The 16,790-nt window shown below is 38.0% G+C and overlaps 1 protein-coding gene across 10 annotated transcripts in view; it reads right to left on the reverse strand.

Moving 5' to 3' along the window:
* TPST1 (tyrosylprotein sulfotransferase 1) overlaps positions 1 to 16,790 on the reverse strand; it is a 353,853-nt gene that overhangs the window by 266,409 nt on the left and 70,654 nt on the right. For all 10 annotated transcript variants that reach the window (XM_054560487.1, XM_024250227.3, XM_002817896.5 and 7 more), the window contains one exon: positions 10,252 to 10,450. In XM_054560487.1, the coding sequence (XP_054416462.1) occupies positions 10,252 to 10,450 (199 nt within the window). The remainder of the gene's footprint in view (positions 1 to 10,251; positions 10,451 to 16,790) is intronic.

Genomic DNA, 16,790 nt, shown 5'->3' on the forward strand with positions numbered 1-16,790 from the left:
ATCAAGGCAGAAGGAACAAAGGTATGGAGGTATACGATGTGCTGTGGGAATGAAAGGGAGGCACTGTGGTGTGGTTAAAAGAATAAAAAGAGATGAGGTTGAAAAGGAAGGTTGAAAGCAGAAGGCAAAGCATCTTAATGCCATCATTCTAAAGCGTTCCAACCTGGTTTGAATGCAGCTGATCCCAAAAGACCACTGCTCTCATCAAAACAAGAAAACACCAGATAAACTAAACTTAATACTTTTCTGTAAAGCCATGAAAAAGCAGTAAATGAATGCCAAGAAGTCTAACTGAGCCCATTTCTGGAGAAGGATGAGTTCTTCACAGAGAAACAAAAGCCTGTTTCTAGCGACCTTGAATCAATTGCCTGTCTGGGTACAAGTGGGCAGAAAAGGAGGTCTCCCATAGGTGGAAAGATTTTGCTGAAACAAGCCAAACTTTTAGTGAGACTGTGGACTGGTATGATTAATTAGAATCTGAAAGAGTCCCAAGTGTAAAAACAAATCTCTTGACCTGACAATTACATGTAATACTACAAGAGAATCTTAGTAAGTGCTGGCGGGAGCACAGTGAGAGACAGAGAGAGATCTCCCAATGCTGTGTGGTGCTTGGGTTCCAGGGCCCTGCTATAGTTGCAATCCAGAGGTAAAGTAAATTAATTTAATCTTCAACCCAACTGCCTCCCAGCTGCAATCTTGCTAAAATCAAAGAAATCAACCCCTCGTCTAAATGATACAGAAAGCTAAGGTTGGGCTATAAGTCAAATTTCCTTAATCTCATTTGAATCCAGAGGCAAACTGAAATCAATTAAAGCCACTGCTCAGCCCCAGCTCAGCTTGATTCACTGTCAAATTTGAGCGATCACCTTAGCTACCTGCTGGAGGAAAGAACTGCTCTCTTTAACAAAAATAAAACAAAAAGTATTACCTAGTTCATTCTCTACCCTTCTTTTATACAAAAGGTCCAGTATGCAGTTAAAACTTCTAAGACATGTGAAGAAGCAAATGAGTACAGGCATACCTCATTTCATTGTGCTTTGCAGATGTTGTGTTTTTTACAAATTGAAGGTGTGTGGTAATCCTGTGGTGAGCAAGTCTGTTGGTGACATTTTTCCAACGGCATGCACTCCCTTCATGTCTCTTTACGACACTGTGGTAATTCTTGCAATATTTGAAGCTTCTTCATTATTGTATCTGTTATGGTGATGTGCGATCAGAGATCTTTGATGTTACCATGTAATTGGTTTGGGGTGCCACGATCCTAAGCCCATATAACATAGTTAACTTAATCAGTGTTGTGTATGTTCTGACTGCTACACCAACTGGCTGTTTGTTCCCCATCTCTCTCCCTCTCCTTGGGCCTCCCTATTCCTGAGACACATTGATATTGAAAAAAGGCCGATTAATAATCCAACAATGGGCTCTAAGTGTCCAAACGAAAGGAATAGTCGCATATCTCTCACTTTAAGTCAGAAGCTAGAAACGGTCAAGCTTAGTGAGGAAGGTATGTTGAAAGCCAAGATAAGCTGAAAGCCAGGCCTCTTGCATCAAATAGTCAAGTTGTGAATACAAAGGAAAAGTTCTTGAAGTAAATTCAAGTGCTACTCCAATGAACGCACAAGTGGTAAGAAAGTGAGAGTCTTACTGTAGACATGGCAAAAGTTTTAGTGGACTAGACAGATAAAGCCAGCCATGACATTCCCTTAAGCCAAAGCCTAATCCAGAGCAAGGCCCTAATTCTCTTCAATTTTATAAAGGCTGTGAGAGGAAAAGTTGGAGGCTAGTAGAGATTGTTCGTTCATAAAGATTAAGGAAAGAAGCTATCTCCATAACATAAAAGTGCAATTTTCAGCCCACTGTTGAGACCTATTGCTTAGGAAAAAAGATTTCTCACAAAATACTATTGCTTGTTGACAATGCACCTTGTCACCCACGAGTTCTGATAGAGATATACAAGGAGATGAATGCTGTTTTCATGCCTGCTAACACAGTATCCATTCTGTAATCCATGGATCAAGGAATAATTTCTACTGTCAAGTTGTTGGGTTTTTTTTTGTTTTTTTTTTTTTTTGAGATGGAGTCTCGCTCTGTCACCCAGGCTGGAGTGCAGTGGCATAATCTTGGCTCACTGCAACCTCTCCCTCCCCGGTTCAAGTGATTCTCTTGCCTCAGCCTCTTGAGTGGCTGGGATTACACACATGCGCCACCACATCCAGCTAATTTTTGTATTTTTAGTAGAGATGGGGTTTCGCCATGTTGGCCAGGCTGGTCTTGAACTCCTGACCTCAGATGATCCACCCACCTCGGCCTCCCAAAGTGCTGGGATTACAGGTTTAAGACACTGCACCTGGCCCTGTCAAGATTATTATTTAAGAAATACATTTCATAAGGCTATAGCTGCCATAGACACTAACTCCTCTGATGGATTTGCACAAAGTCAACTGCAAACCTTCTGGAAAGGATTCATCATTTTAGATGCCATTAAGAACATTCGTAATTCATGGGAGGAGGTCAAAATTTCAACGTTAACAGGAATTTGGAAGAATCAGATGGATGACATTGAGGGGTTCAAGACTTCAGTGGAGGAAGGAATTGCAGATGTGGTAGAAATAGCAAAAGAACTATAACTAGAAGTGAGCCTGAAGACGTGGTTGAATTGCTACAATCTTATGATCGAACTTGAATGAATGAGGAGTTGCTTCTTAGGAATGAGCAGAGAAAGTGGTTCTTGAGATGGAATCTACTCTTGGTGAAGATGCTGTGAACATTGTTGAAAAGACAGCAAAGGATATAGAATATGACATAACAAAACAAATTGCTATAGTCACCCCAATCTTCAGCAACCACCACCCTGAATGGTCTAGCAGTCATCAACATGGAGGTGAGAGTCTCCACCAGCAAAATGATTATGACTTGCTGAAGGCTTGGATGATTGCTAGCATTTTTTTTTTTTTTTAGCAATAAAGTATTTTAAATTAAGGCATATGCATTGTGTTTTCTTCTGACATAATGCTACTACAAACTGAACAGACTACAATATATTGTATAACTTTTATATGTACTGGGAAACCAAATTATGTGTGACTTGCTTTATTGGGATATTCACTTTATTTTGGTGGTCTGGAACCAAACCCACAGTCTCTCCAAGGTGTGCCTATAACCCATAATAAAGAAACAAAGTCAACAGGGAGAGATCCGTGGATGAAGACTTTAAAAGTTATTATGAATATGTTAAATAATATAGAGGAAAAGATCAAATAATTTAGAGGAAAAGATCAAATAATTTAGAGGAAAAGGGTAAAGAGCAAAGAATTCCAGCAGAGAAAGGGAAATTCTAGAACTGAAAAATAAGTGATCTGAAATGAAGAAGTCACCAGATGGGCTTAACAGCAGACTGGACACAGAAAAAGAAGGGATCAATGAATTCAAAGGTAGGCTAATAAAAACTAATCAAAACTGAGGCCCACACAGGAGATGGCAGTAGAACGGATCAGCGAATTTGGTATATTATAATCAAACTGCTGAAAACCAAAAATAGGGAAAAATCTTATAGCAGTCAAAGAAAAAAATTACATTCATAAGAATGTCAGCTGACTTTCATCAAAAACATGGGAAGCCAATAAAATAGTATATTTTTAATGTTGAAAGTTAAAACAAAAAATACAAAACAACCAATAGCCTAGAACTCTATGTCCAGCAAAATATTCTCAAATTTAAAAAAAAAAAACACACATTTTCAAATTAAAAAAAAAAAAACCTAAGAGCATTAGTAGTCAACATATCTTTACTATAAGAACTGCTAAAGGAAGTTCATCAGGCTAAAGAGAAATGATGCCAGATGAAAATCTGGATCTTCAAGTAAAGAATAAAGAGCCCAACTGTGGCCCACAAAGCATAATATATTTACTATCTGGATTTTTTTTTTTTTTTTTTTGAGATGGTGTCTCACTCTGTTGCCTGGGCTGGAGTGCAGTGGAGCGATCTCAGCTCACTGCAAGCTCCGCCTCCCAGGTTCATGCCATTCTCCTGCCTCAGCCTCCCAAGTAGCTGGGACTACAGGTGCCCACAACCAAGCCCAGCTAATTCTTTTTGTATTTTTAGTTGAGACGGGGGTTTCACCATGTTAGCCAGAATGGTCTCGATCTCCTGACCTTGTGATCCACCCACCTCAGCCTCCCAAAGTGCTGGGATTACAGGTGTGAGGCCACTGCGCCCGGCCTACTATCTGGATTTTTACGAAATAAAAAATGTGCAACCCATGTCTCAGAGTAACCACTATAAGCAAAAACAAAAAAAACGAAGAGGTATAGCTAAAAAGAGGAGATAATATATAAAATGGAATACAAAAAAAGATTAATCCAAAAGAAGGCAGGAAAAGAGAAACAAAGAAACAAAAATAGATGATCCAAATAAAAAACAAATAGCAAGATGGTAGTTTTAAATCCAATCAGATGAATAATTACATTAAATGTAAGTGGATTAACTCTCCATTTAAAAGGCAGAGACTATAAAACTGGATTAACAAACAAAGCCAGCTACATAAAGACACAGATTAAAAGTAAAAGAATGGGGAAAATATACCATGTATATAGTATACATAAAAACACTGTTGTGGCTATATTCATATCAGACAAAGTAGACTTTCAGAGGGTAACAGCAGAGATAAAGAGAAATATTTCATAAATACAAAAGAGTTAATTCTTCAAGAAGGTCTATATGGGTGTGTTCCCAATAATATAGATCCTAAATACATGAAACAAAATTGCTAGAAATGTAAGGAAAAATTGAAAAATTCATAATTTTCCCAACATTAATAAAGCAGACCAAAAAATCAAATAAGATTTAGACTGTAACAACACTATAAAATTTCTTGACCTCACTGATATTTACAGAACTCTGCAACAATCACAGAATACATATTTTTTCAAGTGATCACATAAGACCATATACTGGCCATAAAACAATATTCAATATATTTCAAAGCACTGAAACAAACCATAATGAGTGTTCTCTGACCATAATGGTCACATTAGAAATCAATAACAAAAGGATAATGAGAAAATACCCAAATACTAGAAAAGTAAATGTCATTCTAAGAAGTCTAGACTCTATCCTGTAGTAACAGTGGAGTCATTCATGAATTTTAAGTAAGGAGACCTAATTTGGGTAACTGGGTGAATAAGCATGCTATGTATGGAGACAGAAAAAAACAGGAACAAGCAGTTTTTGCTGGGTATAGGAACCAGAAAACACAAGTATGCATTCATTCCAGGCTTTACCTTTAAAGTAAGAATATCAATTCCAACTGCTGCTGCAGCTTTTTGTTGGTTTAGGGATTTAATCTAACCCCTGTCCCAGATGACTTCATTTTCATGTTTCTTCTTGTCTGTTACTGTGGGTTCTGCACCTTGGTACATGCTTTTCCATTTGATCACTTGCTCTTCCTCAGTACTATCTACTCATGTTTCCAACTAAATATTCCATTCATAAATTGGATCTGCTTTTCAGCTCTCTCTTTAAGTTTAGCAACCAGGTCCTTGAATTGTTTTGGGGTTTGAGCCATGTGCCCTGAGGACTCTGTTTCTCAAATCTGCTCTCTGGCTCATAGGTACTGCAAGTATAGATGAGCACAGCATCATCCCCACTCTCAAGGTGGATTCCTGCTCAGTTTAATGAACAATTCCACCTAGCTTCTGCCTCTCAGGGAACAAGTTTAGAAAATAAATTCAATTTTGGACTTTGAATTTGAGGTCCTTGAGAGCATTCCGGTGGACACATACAGAAGACAGTTGGAAATAATGAACCTAGGGCTCAGGAAAGAGACCCACTAGGAAATACAGATTTATGATAATCAGCAAATAGGTTATAATGAAAGCTCTATGAGTGGATGAGCTTGAGCAAGGAGACTATAAAATAGGAGTCCTTAATCTATCAGGCTTCTGGCACACATGCATCCACTGAAATTGTGGCTAATAGGAGTCCTTAATCTGATGGACTTCTGGTATATCTATGTATCCACTGAAATTGTGAGTGAAATCTGTGTATTCATGTGTCTGTATTTCTGAGGTGGGGATCCGCAGGATTCATCAAATTCTCAAATAAGTTCCTAAGTCTAAAAAGGTTAAGAATCTACGCAAGAAGGCTGAGGATGTAACCTAGACAGCACCATTTACTGAAATATACTATAATTTTAGGATTAGAGACTATGGTAGGACAGGGTACAAAATATGTTAACGTTTCATTACCAATTTACTATGTGAGTCACAGTAACCATGAAGCATGATTATCCATTCAATATTGGGCAATATGTCCCTAAAATGTGCTGACTCAATATTACTTGCAGACTACCCAGAATTGTACCAAAAAAAAAAAAAAAACAGCATTTTTAGGCTTAGAGATATAAATCCTATATTCTCAGTCAAAATGTGATTTTTCTCCCACTCTCACCCTATAACTAAGGAAAACACCTTCCCCAGCCACCTCTTTCTCTGGGGCCCATCTCATATCATAGCTAACAGTCAACAATCTCTTTTCAAGCACTGCTTTAGAAAAACCTCATGATCATCAGTGCTGGGTACATTAGCATCTGACTTATTACAGGCAAAAAAGCTTTCAAGATACACAGGATTTAGTTTGCAAAAAGGTCTTATGAAACCTACCCTCACAAGACAAGACTGTCAGTTTGTATGCATTACCACAAAAGGCCCAAAAACAGCATTATAGTTCACGCTTCATCTTTTCTTCCTCAAAATTATCTGTCACTTTAAAGATAGGCAGAGACGGGGGGAAAAAAAAGGGTGGGTGTTTTTTAATTTCAGTGGGTATTTTGAAATCCTTTCAAAAACCACAAGTGTGTATCAAATAGATTCTTTAGTCACATGGATTCAAACCATAGCATTCTTCCCAACCCACCACTGAAGAAAGCAAAGGATAATCTAGCCAAGCCAATTTGCATGTAGGAAAACTATAACGTCTACTGCCTAAGAACCCTCAAAATAGTATTGTACATGTATCTTGGTAATAAAAAACCCTTTCACTATTGTGCAAAGGAGATAGCTATGAATTACCAATTACAAAGAGCTCACAAAACTTTAATACATATAAAACTTTAAAGAGTGGCTCACATAATCCTAGCACTTTGGGAGGCCAAGGCAGGTAGATCACTTGAGGTCAGGAGTTTGAGATCAGCCAGGCCAACACAACGAAACCCTATCTTTACTGAAAATAAAAAATTAAAAAAAATTAGCCAGGCGTGGTAGCATGTGCCTATAATCCCACCTGAGACAAGAGAATCATCACTTGAACCCAGGAGACACAGGCTGCAGTAAGCCAAGATTGTGCCAACAGAGCAAGACTCTGTCTCAAATAAATAAAGTAAAAACTTAAAAGACAGTTCACAAAAGAATATATACATATAGCTAATAACTGGAAAATGTTCAATTACATTAATCAATGAAATCTATTAAAACCAACAAAAATCTAAAATAAATTACCTCAATTATGCTGGTAGTTCAAAGGTTTTTTGTTTGTTTGTTTTTTGTTTTTGTTTTCTTGAGACAGGGTCTCGGTCCATCACCCAGGCTGGAGTGCAGTGGCACAATCTCAGCTCACTGTAACCTCAAAATCCTGGGCTCAAGCAATCCTCTCACCTCAGCCTCCTAAGCAGCTGAAACCAGAGGCATGTGCCATCACACCTGGCTAACTTTTGTATTTTTTGTAGAGATGGAATTTTGCCACGTTGTCCAGGCTGGTCTTGAACTCCTGAGCTCAAGCGATCCACCCACCTCAGCCTCCCAAAATGCTGGGATTACAGGCGTGAGCCACTGTGGCCAGCCCAAAGGTTTTTTTGTTGTTGTTTTTTAGTATCAATAGATATCAAACACCTTTTTAAAATCTCAGATACTTTACCCTGGTTTAGTTCTATTTTTATTGATCCTACCTTAAAAAAAAAAATCCTAAAATTGAGTATGTGCAAAGACGTTCACTGCAGCACAATTTGTCAGAGAGAAAACGGTAAACAACAAAATGGTAAAATCAATTATAGAACTTCTACCAGGGAAATGTATTTTGTTTGTTGATTTATTCATTCATTTACTACTGTTTCAGAAAGAATTTAAGGTGACTTCTATGAAGGTTTATAACAACAAAAATTATGTTTAAAAAGCATGCACACAATGGGAAAATGCTCATGAATGTTAAAAGGGCTGGATACAAAACTGTGCGTATACAAAGGTAAGATGATATAGGTAATCTTACCTTTGTTTAACATAATGCAGAGGAGAGAAAATACATCAAAATATTAAGAATAATATGTGTAAATAAATAAGAAAATAAAAAAGAATAATATGTGTATGTGTCTAGGTGGGAACATTACAGGTGATTTTTATTCTCTTATCCTTTGAATTTTGTAAGTTTTCATACAATGGAAATATTTATATACATATAAAAAGTGTAAAGAGGATAGCGATTTTTTTTTTTTAATTTGCCCTTATATGTGATGGTTTACAAGAAGGCAGCTCTTCCCATATAGCTGCTAATAATGAATTGAAAAGGGGAAATAAAAGTAATACCTAAGAGAAAGGAATTCACATAGAAATTAATCTCATGAAATAAATGTGGCATAAATTTGTCAATTAAAGTTATCAAAAGACAGAATAAAAACATGATACAGTATATGGTTGTAGGGAGGGAAGGACATTGATATAAACAAGAGAATATCAGACAAAGCCAAGGAATTTTCACCTTGAAATCAAATAGCCTATCAGTGAACTTATGCTAACATGGTTGTCTTATTTGAAATGTAGTTTCAAAAAAGAATATATATAAGTGACACAAAAAACTGCAGTTGACAGGGACTAGGGAATGAAGAGTATGGGTACAGAATTTCAGTTTGGGAAGACGAAAAATGTTCTGGAGATGGATGGTGGTGACAGGTGCACAACAATGTGAATGTATTTAATGCCACTGAATTGCGTACTTTAAAAGTGTCAGAGTGGTAAATTTTATGTTAAATATATCTTACTGCAATAAAGAAAAGAATGTATAAGATCTGATTTGAAATAGACTCAACTGGTAGGCTATATAATCTAATTAGCTCTGAGTTTTCAGCACTTTCTGAAACAACATTTTGTAAAGACGTGAGCATAACTTATTAAAACAAAAACTGTAATGTCACTTTAATAGCAACTTTCTCTTATCAGAAGGCTAGTGTTTAATAATTTTTCTAGTGTAACCAATGTTTAGCTTTTAGGTATCCAAAAATTATGCCTCATCTAAACAAAGGTTTAAAAGTAAAGTGGCTATTAGATTTACAGAAGGAAAGAAATCAGAAGTAAGGTCACTAATAATTACGGTGTTTATGCAGATCTGCAGTAATTGGCGGAGAATAAATCTCCCAACAGTGAGTATCATTCCTGGAAACTGAGCAAAATACCCTAAGAACTATCCCCAACAAGCCAGTTATCCTTAAAATGCAGTGGAAGACTGCTGATAAGAAAGCATTCTACAAATATAATTTTTCTTCATTCTTTTTTCTTATTTTGAGATGGGGTCTTGCTCTGTCACCCAGGCTACAGTGCAGTGGCATGGTCTCGGCTCACTGCAGGCTTGACCTCTCAGGCTCAATCAATCCTCCCACCTCAGCCTCCCAAGTAGCTGGGACTAGAGTCATGTGCCACCATGCCTGGATAATTTTTGTATTTTTTGTAGAGATGGGGGTCTCACTATGTTGCCCAGGCTAGCCTTGAAATCCTGGGCTCACTCCCATCTCGGCCTTCCAAAGTGCTGAAACTACAGGTGTCAGCCCTATGCTGGGCCCAAATTTTTCTTTTTTTTTTTGAGATGGAGTCTCGCTCTGTCACCCAGGCTGGAGCGCAGTGGCATGATCTCTGCTCACTGCAAGCTCTGCCTCCCGGGTTCATGCCATTCTCCTGCCACAGCCTCCCGAGTAGCTGGGACTACAGGCGCCCACCACCACGCCTGGCTAATTTTTTGTGTATTTAGTAGTGAAGGGGTTTCACCATGTTAGCCAGGATGGTCTCGATCTCCTGACCTTGTGATCCACCTGCCTCGACCTCCCAAAGTGCTGGGATTACAGGCATGAGCCAGCGTGCCAGGCTGCTGGGCCCAAATTTTTCTAATTCAAAATAATTTTCTGATCATTAAATAGCAAGAAATAAAATCAGAAAAAAACGTATTCAGATCCCAAATTCAAAATCTAGTTTTCTCAGTTGCTTTAAAAAGCTCACTTACCCTTCGTGTGTTTTCAATAATTTTGGGATCAGGTTTTCCGTAGTTAGGTGGGTTGGCATATGGGTCATATCCAAGTTTGGCAAGCATAGGAGCAATCACTGCCATGTCTTGTAAAACATCTGGCGGTATCTTCCCAACCCATTTTGATAGAGCTCCTACATTGACTGGCTTGATTACTTGGTCTGTAGATCTCTCCACTCTGAAAACAACATAATATGAATAAATATTTATTTAAAATTTAGAAAATCATGCTTTAAAACCACTATAAATTATGTTTTAATGACTAACAGTTTTAATTGTCTGGATTACAAAACAATTGAGAAAGAGGGCACTAATCAGGTTTGACACTATTTACCAGAATTAAAAAATAATTTAAGATTGACAGGGATTATTGGCAATCTCAGATTTCTAGAAATTGGAAAAAGGGTTAGCCGAAACATGTGCATTAAATGTCTTGACACTGTAATTACAACATCCAAGAAAAAAACAGTAACAAAATAAAGATACGGCTGCTTAGAAAAATTGCCAGTCAACTTACTTGAAATGCTTACCAAACAAAAGATAGACTGATGGATGGAAAGAGGGACAAATAGATGGTCAAACAGATGGACAGTGATAAAGTAAATACAGCAACATGTTAATGGCAGAATCTAGCTGGTGGGTATAAGTCTTTCAATTCTTCTGTACATTTTAACTTTTCACAACAAAATGTTGGGGGAAAACTGCCAACCATAAACCACTAAGAATGTAAAATATTCACTTGTTCTATTTTCCTGCTGCCTTCCTTAAAAATCTTATTTTCTACAGAAGAAAAAAAAAAGGCTGTTTTTGATTTTCAATATTACAGGATTCAATACTACAGAATAAATGTGTTCTACCTCTTGACATGGAAATTTACTCTAAGCCTGTAGTGATTATACTCACTACATTTGACGAAATAACTAGCAACCTCAGGATAAAATGTAGCATCAAATGACATTTGGATTTAAGCTGGATCTGAATTAGATTTTGGCCAGAATGCTTAAAAAACAGAAAAGCTTAAAAGAGGCTTTTATATCATAATACATAAAAAGTCACTCAAACATAGTATTCTAAGAAAAGGTAAAGGTCCTTTTAATTAAGAATATAACCTTTCAGTGAATAATCATTATCTGATGAGGAGTCTCCTAAAGGGGCTCTTCTTCCAAAATAATAGAAAAACAATGCCCCTTCCCTGGGATTCTGTGGGGCTACCTGCTCCAGGTTTCCCTCCTGCCTCAAGAGCCACATTTCTTTCTCCCTTTTCAAATATTTCTCCAGGACTCCACTTAACCCACTGCTCCCTTCACTCTATCTATTCTCCCTGTATTGCTTCATCCCTAATGTTCTTTGCTTGACATTCTTAACCTGTGTAAAGAACATCCTGGTTTGCCCAGGACAGGTCCAGTTTACACCTAGCATAATTTGCCTCAGCATAATTATTAAAAGCACCTGCCATTCACTCCCATCAGCGTTCAGGAATGAGCAGAGGATGTTATATATGTATTGCATAAACCATATTACTTTTCTAAAATCCAAAAAATTCTGAAATCTGAAACACATCTGTGTTAAGTATTGGGGTCACACATAGAGTCTTGTATGTCATGACTGGGAAGCTGGGCTTACCTTGAAGATAATAAGGAATAAGTGAAGAGTTTTAATAACAACTGATATGAACAAAGTATTATTATTAGCATTCAGTGCTGATAACTATGGGAAGAATAATTGGAGAATGAGGCAAGTCGGGTCAGGAAAATCAGAATAGGTGCTCAACATGTTGGAAGAAAAGAAACGATTAAGGCTTCAATTAGATTAAATGAATTAGAAATAGAGATGAGAGAAATTCCAAAGATAATTTTTTAAACTGCTAAGACACTGGGAGACCAAAGTGGGTGGATCATTTGAGGTCAGGAGTTCGAGACCAGCCTGGCCAACATGGCAAAATCCCATCTCTACTAAAAATACAAAAATTAGCCAGGTGTGGTGGTGCATGTCTGTAATCCCAGCTACTTGGGAGGCTGAGGCAGGAGAATTGCTTGAACCCAGGAGATGGAGGTTGCAGTGAACCGAGATCACACCACTGCACTCCAGCCTAGGCAACAGGGTAAGACTCCATCTTAAAAAAAAAAAAAAAAAAAAAAAAGGTAGGACAGTGGCCAATTAGACGTGGCGGGGTGAAGAAAAAGAGAAAGGAGTCTATGATTAATTAATATTTGACTTGAAGGACAGATGTTTGTCTGTCATTCAATAATATAGACAGTATGAAGAAAAAGCATGTGGGTTTTCGACGTTGTTGGTTTGTTTTGTTTGACGTGTAGAGAACAATAAAAAACATGTAAATTAATAGTAATCAGAAGGTCACCAAAAATCTAGAGAAAAAATTTAAATTGACTGGAATGTAGTAGATGCTCACTAAACAATGGCTATTATTATTTCACACTGATGATAGCTCTGGTTCATCAGAATAGTGAAAGCCATATTTATCATTATGATTGAATAAATGATTTGAAAAAAAAGTATAATCATTTCTTGTCTGAAAAAGAGCTCTAAAATAAAAGACTTTGCAAAGGCTTTGCTGTATAACCACTGAGTTTACAAGAGCGGCTAGCAGCAAATGCAGTTAACTATGGCCTCTCAAGGGGAAGAACATGGGAAACCTATGCATATCAGTCAAGTGTTTCTCTTTAAGATCAGCAGAAATGACATTTTACATATATCAAGCATAAAATTCAAATTCAACAGTCACTTCTTAAATACTCACTATGTGGGTTTGATATTAAGGATACAAAGATGACTGACTAGGCCATGGCCTGCCTCTCAAGATACTCAGAATCCAGCAAGAGAGACAAAAGTACACATGACTAATACATAGCATCATAAATGAAATGACAGAGGTTAGAGACAATATGACAGAAGTAGGCCATTCTTTTCATGGGGTAACACATGACTAGGGCAAGTTACTAAGCAGCTAAGGCAAGGGTTAGCATCTATGAGTCACACATTAAATTAAATTGGCTCACACTGCCGTTTTTGTCTGGCCTGCAAGCAAAAAATGGCTTTTACATTTTTAATGTTTTAAATAAAAATAATCACATTCCATTACACATGAAAATCATGTGAAATTCGAATATCAATATCCATAAGTAAAGTTTACTGGAACACAGCCACACTCATTCATGTATAGATTGTCTATGGCTGCTCTTGTACTACAACAGCAGAGTCGAGTAGCTGAGGAAGAGACCATATGGCTTGCAAAATCTAAAATATTTACTATCTAACCTTTACAAAAAAACTTTGTCAACCCTGATGTAGGACTGTATCCTAAGGAAAAATAGGCTTTCTGTGTGTGGTCTCAGGTGATGTCTTCCTGACAGAAAGACCACATCAATATTCACATTCATGGAGATAACCTGGTATTTTCTTTTTTCTTTGAGACGGACTCTTGCTCTGTCACCCAGGCTGGAGTGCAGTGACGCAATCTCAGCACAATGTAACCTCTGCTTCCTGGGTTCAAGCAATTCTCATGCCTCAGCCTCCTGAGTAGCTGGGATTACAGGCACACACCACCATACCTAGCTAATTTTTGTATTTTCAGTGGGGTTTTGCCACATTAGCCAGGCTGGTCTTGAACTCCTGACCTCAGGTGATCTGCCCACCTCGGCTTCCCAAAGTGCTGGGACTACAGACGTGAGCCACCGTGCCCAGCCACGTGATATGGTTAGAGAATAGCAAGTGAGGAGAGCTAAGAATGTATTGAAGCTACTAAGTTGGGAGGATGGAAGGGAGAAAAGAAACAAGTGTTTACTCAGTGTTGCACTTATCGGGTTCAAGAAACACATTCGTTCAACCCAAAGGATAGATCATTAAAATAAAATAGAAAATGAGAACAAGATATGATGCAGTCCCATTCTTCAAGGAGGTCACGGTCTGGTTGGGGAGCCACACAAACATTCCACATTGAAACTCTCAGAGTTGCCTCTTAGTCCCGCATCAGCTCTCTGGGCTTCACTTTTCCCTCTTTCCGTGGGTTCTAGTTATTTAGCTTATGTTTTTCTAAGAGGCAGCAAAGTGTAGTGGAGAGAACGCAGACCTGGAAGTCAGGTCTGTATGATCCAGTTTTGTAATCTAAGAAAAACTCTGATCCTAAGAGACTGGGGATAATGACCACTAACAGACAAAGACACAGTTTCCAAAACATTTTCAAAGCAGGAGTTGACAACTATTGCTCCAATCTGGCCTGCTGCCTCTTATGTAAATAAAATTTTACTAGAACATAACCATGGCCATTTGTTCCTGTACTGCCTATGGCTGCTTTTGCTCTATAACAGAAGAGTTCAATGCTTACAACAGAAATCATATGGCCTGCAAAGCTAAAAATATCTGGCCCTTTACAGAAAAAGTTTGCCAACTTTTGTTTAAAAGGTTACAGTGATTAGAGAGAAATGGGTCTGGAACTGAGAGCCTAATTTTCTTTTCTCGATAATAACCTGCAGACGGCAAGGAGCTCATTAAATCTCCCCTATTCCTTCAGTCCTTCCAGAATTAACCAACACTTAGATCTAAAGCATACTAGGGTATGAACTAGATACCATTCTACCCCCCTTTAGCTTACTGGGACCTCAAAACATAGTGCCTCACAGACTGGTACATTTCAGTACACACGGCCCATGCACACTGAGACAAGATATCTGTGACTCAGCAAGTTCTCCCCAGTCCCCAGTGCCCAGGCTTCCTTCCCTCTGTGGCAGTCACAGCGGCAGCAACTCCTCCTCAAGGAATGGGGTCTATGCCAAAGTCTTGAATGACTGAGGTGAATATAATTCTCCACGACATTCATTTTAAGCATGGATCTTCCACGAGATTCAGTTAAACACTACAGCCAGGCTGACTGCCAAACCACAGGTCTGAAGTATGATACCCAACAACTACTACAAGAAACCAAATCCTCCATATTAAAGCATAGGGGATGGAACAGACATGCAAAAAGGAATGAGTGAAACAGTACATAATCCAAGTGGTTAGGTTTATTACAGTAAAACATGTAATGAAATACCATTAAAAACCATGTTTTCAAAGACTTTCACTATCAGAAAATGCTCAGGTCATGTCTTGTGAAAGAAGATTTTAAAATGTATATACAACAGAAATTCAACTTTGTGAAAATGTGTTCTACAGACCAATAACGAGTTCCTAAATTGAATTAGTACTAAAAAACCTACCAACCAGAAAAAGCCCTAGACAGGAGGGATTCATAACCAAATTCTATCAGATGTATAAAGAAGACCTTGTACCAAACCTACTGAAACTATTCCCAAAAATTCAGGAAGAGCGACTCCTTGCCAACTTATTCTATGAGGTCAGCATCATTCTGACACCAAAACCTAGCAGAGATACAACAAAAAAAGAAAACTTCAGGCCAATATCCCTGATGAACGTAAATGCAAAAATCCTCAACAAAAATACTAGGAAACAGAAACTAGAAGCACATCAAAAAGCTAATACACCACAATCAAGTAGGCTTTATCCCTGGGATGCAAGGTTAGTTCAACATACACAAACCAATACATGTGATTCATCACATAAACAGAACTAAAGACAAAAACTACATGATCATCTCGATAGACACAGAAAATGCTTTCAATAAAATTCAGCATCCCTTCATGTTAAAAACCCTCAACAAACTAGGCATCAAAGGAACATACCTCAAAACAATAAGTGATATCTATGACAAACCCACAGCCAACATCTAGAACATGCTGAAATGTTCTGGAGGGCCCACAGATGTGGAAATTATGTATTTGTAAGAATTATATTAAACAATCTTTATTTGATAAATAGTACCTTACAATTCTAATGCTATCTATCAAACTTCAATAAGAGCAATTTCAGCATCAAGTAATGAACAACAGCTAAACTAACAAGAGATCAATCAAAAGTGCTTTAAAGGGAGCAGCACCAGTTGATGTGCTGCTGGAAGCATGCCATACTGGAAGTATTCCCATTGAGAACCAGAATAAGACCAGGATGCCCTCTCTCACCACTCCTACTCAACAAAGTACTGGAAGTCCTAGATAGAGTAGTAAGAAAAATAAAGGCATCCAGGAAGAGTGGAAGTCAACTATCTTCCATATTTGCAGACGATATGACTTTATACCTAGAAAACCCCACAGTCTCTGCCCAAAAGCTCCTAGATCTGATAAACTACTTCAGTAAAGTTTCAGGATACAAAATCACTGTACAAAAATCAATAGCATTTCCATACACCAACAATATCCAAGCTGAGAGCTAAATCAAAAACACAATTCCATTCACAATAGCCACGAAAACTTGAACCATGTGTGTCAGACCCATGACCTACAAGAAGATGGCCCAAGATCTGGCCCAGGAATTGGAGAAAGACACTTCCAATGCTTAGGGGAAGATCCTCTTCTATGAGAAAACAGCCCAAGAATGCTGGATGGCTGCCACGTCCACTGTGTGAGTGCTCTAGGTGCTCTGGAAAGAAAATGACCACAATAGGC

This window comes from Pongo abelii, chromosome 6, assembly GCF_028885655.2.
Source record: "Pongo abelii isolate AG06213 chromosome 6, NHGRI_mPonAbe1-v2.0_pri, whole genome shotgun sequence".
Lineage (NCBI taxonomy): Eukaryota > Metazoa > Chordata > Mammalia > Primates > Hominidae > Pongo > Pongo abelii.